Source organism: Salarias fasciatus, chromosome 6, assembly GCF_902148845.1.
Source record: "Salarias fasciatus chromosome 6, fSalaFa1.1, whole genome shotgun sequence".
In the NCBI taxonomy this organism is placed as follows: Eukaryota; Metazoa; Chordata; class Actinopteri; order Blenniiformes; family Blenniidae; genus Salarias; species Salarias fasciatus.
In genome coordinates, this window is record NC_043750.1 from 28,704,090 (window position 1) to 28,710,197 (window position 6,108).

The window sequence follows — 6,108 nt, forward strand, 5'->3', positions numbered from 1 at the left end:
CTGTTGTTTTTAGTATTTGAATAAGAACAGATAATATTGTAGTGTGAGAAGGTGAACTGTGAAACTACGACAGGTAGCAGGAGGAAGAAGAGCCAGAACATGGACGAGGTGAACTGTAGGAAAGATCCCTGCTGGCCTGGAGGAGACGGTCTGCAGGATGGCAGCGTGACCTACTATGTTTTATGGTTTAGAGACAGGAGGCTGAACTGGAGGTGGCAGAGATGAGAATGTGTAGCTTTCTGCTGTGAGAGAGCAGAATGGACAGGATGGAGAATGAGAGCCTCACACAGACGGCTCGAGTTGGACAGTTTATTTGGAAAGTGAGAGAAACGAGGATGGGCTGGGCGATCAGTCTGAGCATGGATGTAGGAGAGATGGCAGCAGCATGTTGAGGAGGAGGAGGGGAAGAAGATGATTTGCTACAGCACAATGAAAACTCTGAGTGAGTTACAAAAACATGTATGTATCAGATCGTATTAGTTTGTAATGTTATTAATATAAATCAGCAATGGTCAATAAGAAAACCTGAGAGTCACTGTGTTTGATAATTTCCTGAAATCTGTACTCTTTATGATTATCATAATGGTATTATTTCACCCTCCATTCAGTTTCCTGCAAACTGCGGCTTTTCTCTGCATCACATTTCAAACATCAGTATTTTAAAATATTTATTCAACCAACTGATATTAAAATGCATGCTGTAGCACTGGGTCATGAAGAAAGCCAGAAGAGTCAACATTCAGTGTCACGTTTGTTTGTATTTTAGTGAAAGGTAGTTTGAGAAATAGGCAGGCGGCTTGTGAAGTGTGGGACTACTTCCACCTGGAGCCGCGACGCCAGGTTACCTGGCTGAAGGGTTAGAATTCCTTCAACATTCAGTTGAACTTTGTATTTTGTTACTGACTCTCCAGATGTGAATGATGAAAAACACAACGACAACTGGATCATTTCTGTGCTGGCTTCATAACAACGCAGTGAAACGTCACGATTATTTTTACTGTTGTTACCAATAGTCGGAAGTTTTCTAACAGTGACCGTGATAAAAGTTGCTTTTTAGACAAATTTGCCTCAAGGCTTTTTTTTTTGTTTTTGTTTTTATTATGTGTTGAAATGCAGTAAAAACAAACTCTGTATATATGTGAAATATTGCATGCTTGTTAAATATGTACACAAAATGATAAATATAAAATCGGTAAATATTCAGCTGAGCCTGGTTCTCGAACACAGAAATATCATTTTGTGCTTAATCGTATCAATCATTACACCGGCTGCGGATAAATGGCCAGACATTCCTTGATGTGGGTGGTGTGTTCATATTAGTAGATTATAGGCTGGACCGGGCGGTGTGTGTGTGCGCACCGCCAGCTGTGAGCAGGTATATATGGAGGTGTTTATTTGGACCTCATGTTCAGCTCCTGAAGCTTCCCACCATGAAGTTTGTCTGCGTGTTGTCCTGCCTCAGCCTGCTGCTGGCAGCCGCCGCTGCCGGGTACCCCTACCCCTGCGGTGAGTGTGTCGGGGGGCAAAAACCCTCTTCTACTTATTGAGGTCATGTGTTTTTAAATGTTGACTGAGAGCTCATCAGAAAGGGAAACATGTACTTTACGTATCATTTAAGTGGTTAAATGTAATGTCAGCATTAGATTGATTGGGACATTAAACTGCCTTAAAATATTATGTTTTTTTTTTGTTTTTTTTAACAAAATGGGCAATAAATAAATATATCTCATCATTTCTGAATCTTTTTTCTTTTCAGCCTCTCCGCCTTTGTTGACTGGAGGAATCTCCTTGGTGAGCTTCCTGGAGGAGTCCCTGTCAATTCAATTCCTGTTTAAAACTTCTTCTTTTTCATATCTTACTTTTGTTTTTTGTTTTTTGTTCCCTTTCAGGTCGCCGATGGACAATCCTTAGCTGGCACGCTTATTTATGACGCTTATGGACAGAAGGTCAGGGTTAAAACTGAGGGATTTGCCGGCAATGGGACCTTTTCTCTGGAACAGCTGCTGCTCTTCCATGAGGTATTGTTGGTTCTATTGAAATGCCAAAATAATCTTTGGTGAAAAGTTATTACACATTGTTTTGCAGCTTACCTGAGTGTCTTTCCTGCTTCTCCCTGTTACTTCAGTATTTACAGCCTGTTCTTCCATATCAGTCGGTTTTTGATGAGTCAAGTGATCAACAGCAGTGAAAAGTGGCGGCTGCAGAAAACAGATTTGGTATTTTTTAAGTAAATTTTTTTTTAGTAAATACTGGACGGTAGGCTCGAAGGCTTTGTTATTTAACTTGGAAGACTAGGTTTGGAATTACACTTCTTTTTCTTCTAATAGAGAGAAAACAAATTTCTTACTAAACCAACTACTACAATATTTTTTTTTTAATTTTAAACTACAGTGTTTAAATTGAACACAACCATTTTTTCTAGCTAACTATATAACTATAACCATGAGCATAATGTTACAATTAAAAATTTCAATAAAACTGATTTTACATTCAAGAACCAGGTTGTAGACCAGTTCAGAACAGACTGTCTCTGAATTGTTTGCTCTGATCTGCTGTGATTCCAAAAGAAAACCATGGTATCAGATATAACACATTGTTCAACTAAAATTTAAAATAAACTTATCTTTCCTGCTTGTAAAGCTGCATTAATCATTATAAAACGTTCTTTTATATATACACTATTTATTAGGGCTGCCAAAATTAGTGCGGTAATAATGAGTTAATTGAAGATCCTGTTGACGCCACTAACTTATTTGTGATCTGCCAAAACAAAAGAAGAAGAAGCAGCAGATTAGAAAAATCAGGCATAATACGTTGTGCATGGCAGCCAGTGGCCCCTCCACAAGATGGCCGCCACATATGCACGTCGCTCTAATCCACAGCAGTGTGAATGCAGTGTCTCGGTACATGATGTGTGTGGTTACAACAGGTTGGATGAGGAAAGTTAACTATGGACAATTATGCGAATAATCGTGATTGAATATGTTAATCGATTGACAGGCCTAATATTTATATCTGCTTGCATGGTCTCTATACAGTGATACCTCTACGTCATGGTCATGTCCCACATGCAGTATTCATATCAACAATCATATCGGAGGGGAAAAAGATGTTTCAGAAACGGTTTCTTCAGACTTTGAACAGACATAGATACACTGAAATTTGAGCTTTCTTCTTTCTCATTGACATTTTTAGGAAGTTTATTTCGAGATCGACTGGAAGAAATTCAGTTGCCGAAAGAAGAAGCTGGACTCTGGCTTCAGTCCCCTGCAAGTGGACCCTGAAGCGAAGCCAACGGGTCAGGTGATCCTGGGCTCCAGCTCCTCTTCCGGGATGGGAGTGCTCGTCAGCAGCTGGCAGGGAGAACTTCCAGGAAACGGTAAGACTGAGGATCAACACCATCCTCATCCTCACTGTGCTGTGATGAGAAATGCTGTTTCAAATTCCATGATCAGGATGGAGTCAGCAGTAATTCTTTCTACTGTTTCTGCTGTTGTGTGTTTCTTGTTAGGCACCTACTTCACCAACTTTTCTGAGATTGGCTGCATCCCCATCACTTACGCTGCTTTTGGTCCAGAATTCGGGTTCACCTTCCTCAGGTAAAGTCTAACCCTGGTATCACCGTGAGAGCACCATCAGCATGTACAGTATAGCCAAACAAGAAACCGAACAACATTACAGTCATATCAGATTTTTGAAAAAGTTTAAATTGAAGAAAAGAAAAAAAAAAACCTTGAGGACAGTTTAGTTTTTCCATCTCCAAATAATGATTCAGATGTCACCGAGATCAGAGAGAGTTTCGCTTGATCTGCAACTAATATCAAGAGTCACGGCTCCCACACCGACAGCGTGGAAGTATTCGCAGCTCCCTCAAATCAAACAGTGAAAATGAATTTGAAGATTTGATTTAATCGCCTGAAAATCAATTGTTAAATACCAAAACTCGAGATTCGTCATGCCACAGGTGGGCGATCGGCTGCTGGAGATAAAAACATCATTCAGAAACATATTTGTCCCCAAATCCAACTCTGGCTGAAAGAGTATAATTTAAGTCTGCTTCTCTTTTTGTTTGTTCGTTTTGTAGGCATCTGTATTGATTTTTCTTGAAAAGCAAATCAATTCTTTTTGCTCGTTTTCCAGCACCTACAACTGGGTGATCGGCATCTTTAACCCTAACGACCTGCAGATTCCTCCCATCTGTGCCTTTGCTCAAATGGAGAAATCAGGGAAACCAGATACCTTCTTCTCTGCTTTGGCGTCTTTGGCCAGGCAGACGGCGAGAAGCGACTGAACATCTGGAGCCGCCAAGATTGTGACAGACACAACGTCTGCAGAGCTGAATATGTCCTAAATAATAAAGCGGTCATCATGAAGTGTTTAGTCAGTCAAGATTAAGGTGTTTTCCAAAAAAGTCTGCATATCATCATTATCTGCTCAACATGAATCAAACTGTGATTGCAGGTGTTTTGTATAGTAGGTATGGCTTTTATCTCTATATGTACGGCACGTTGTCGTAGCGGTGCTTGGTTTAAAGGTGCTTTATCAATAGTGTTGAGTAGGTGACCATCTAATAACAGTACACACTCACCAGTCATCTTTATTAGGCACACCTGTCCAACTGCTCGTTAACGCAAATTTCAAATCAGCCAATCACATGGCAGCAACTCAATGCATTTAGGCATGTAGACATGGTCAGGATGATCTGCTGCAGTTCAAACCGAGCATCAGGAATGTTTCCAGTGCCTTGTTGAATCTATGCCATGAAGGATTAGGGCCGTTCTGAAGGCAAAAGAGGTCCAAGCCGACTAGCAAGGTGTACCTAATAAAGTGGCCGGTGAGTGTATATATCTGTCTGTGGCTGTATTCAACTAAACGAACTGAAAGCAGTGAACAGTACTTGTCTTTGTTGGAGTTTGATGCTTGTTTGTAAGAGCAACGAATACATATCTGAGAAACTATTCAGAAATTTACATTTCTAGTGGGAGTAAATGATTTTTAAATCATCAGACGGTAATTAATCTTAGATAAGTTAAATACCTGCTGTAGAAAATGTGTGAATAGTCACCAGTTGATTTCAACAAAGAAACAAACTTGAACTAGAGATACTCCCATATATTAGTGACACAATATTTGCACTATCCTAAATTACCGTAGTAAATAACACTTTCACAGGAGTGAACCTTAATTTGGTGCTGAAATTGAAATAAAACTCCCAAAAAATACAAATAGTTGTTCAACACTTGAGTGTGTGAGTTAATATGATAGCAGTAATAAAATAAAACATGGATGCAGCATGGATCGTTCATCTGCTCAGTTTCAATGTAATGTTGCAGGTTTTATTGTGAAGATCTTTCATGCATGTTATTAAAGGACAATGGTGAATGAAAACAGGCCATGATTTAGCTGAGGCAGCTTCGAGAGAGCCTTTAGGACAGCAGAATCTGTAGTGCTTCCTGTTTTACAGCAGATGGAGGCAGCATTGCTCTCTAGCTCTGCAGACTCTGCTTTCATTTTTGCATTTTGCTCAGTTGAATTCAGGTTTTAGGTTTAATTGAGCCTGTAAATCTGGATGATTTGATTCCCTCCGGGGTGACACTTTATGACCACTGATACTGCCACTGTTTGTGGAGCAAAACCAGCAATTATGACCCATTATGATGAAGTTGGAAGTATTCCTTAACGTTATTAAGTGCAAATCTTCCAACTTATACTTGTACAGTATGTATTGATACAGCAGCCATAGTAGATTTTCACATCACTTATATTAAATAATTGATTTATAACTGCTTTTATGACACTGAATTATTTCAGTGGCTCAACTTTTTTACCTGTGTTGTACTGTGTCATCCATCGTTCAGCTTTTTATACTCTGCCAGAGCTGCAGAACAGGCGTTCTTGCTTCATTATGAACTCTAAAAATGCATGTCAAGGTCAAGCTGCTTCTTTAACATTGTATATGACTAACACTCAAGCCACAGCACAGAAATTCACACCAATGTGATATGGAGGCATATAACATATCAGAAATGAATTTATTTTTTTTTCCTTTTTCTTTTCCTTTTTCTTTTCTTAATCTTTTGGAAATCACTGGAGTAACAGTGTCATCCT

At 39.5% G+C, this 6,108-nt stretch overlaps 1 protein-coding gene across 1 annotated transcript; it reads left to right on the forward strand.

Moving 5' to 3' along the window:
* Nucleotides 1-1,430: 1,430 nt before the first annotated feature.
* LOC115389805 (ependymin-2-like) lies at nucleotides 1,431-4,291 on the forward strand. The gene is made up of 6 exons (XM_030093379.1): nucleotides 1,431-1,506; nucleotides 1,757-1,791; nucleotides 1,890-2,018; nucleotides 3,196-3,379; nucleotides 3,512-3,599; nucleotides 4,141-4,291. The coding sequence occupies exons 1-6, from the start codon at nucleotides 1,431-1,433 to the stop codon at nucleotides 4,289-4,291; spliced, it is 663 nt and encodes a 220-aa protein (XP_029949239.1).
* The last annotated feature ends 1,817 nt before the right edge of the window (nucleotides 4,292-6,108 follow it).

What these genes read in the sequence shown, in the direction of transcription:
- LOC115389805 (XM_030093379.1), top strand. Translation starts at nt 1,431, where the DNA reads ATGAAGTTTGTCTGCGTGTTGTCCTGCCTCAGCCTGCTGCTGGCAGCC. An exon ending in AGCTGCTGCTCTTCCATGAG is followed by an intron (nt 2,019 to 3,195) that starts GTATTGTTGGTT and finishes TGACATTTTTAG; the next exon opens with GAAGTTTATTTCGAGATCGA. An exon ending in GGGAGAACTTCCAGGAAACG is followed by an intron (nt 3,380 to 3,511) that starts GTAAGACTGAGG and finishes GTTTCTTGTTAG; the next exon opens with GCACCTACTTCACCAACTTT.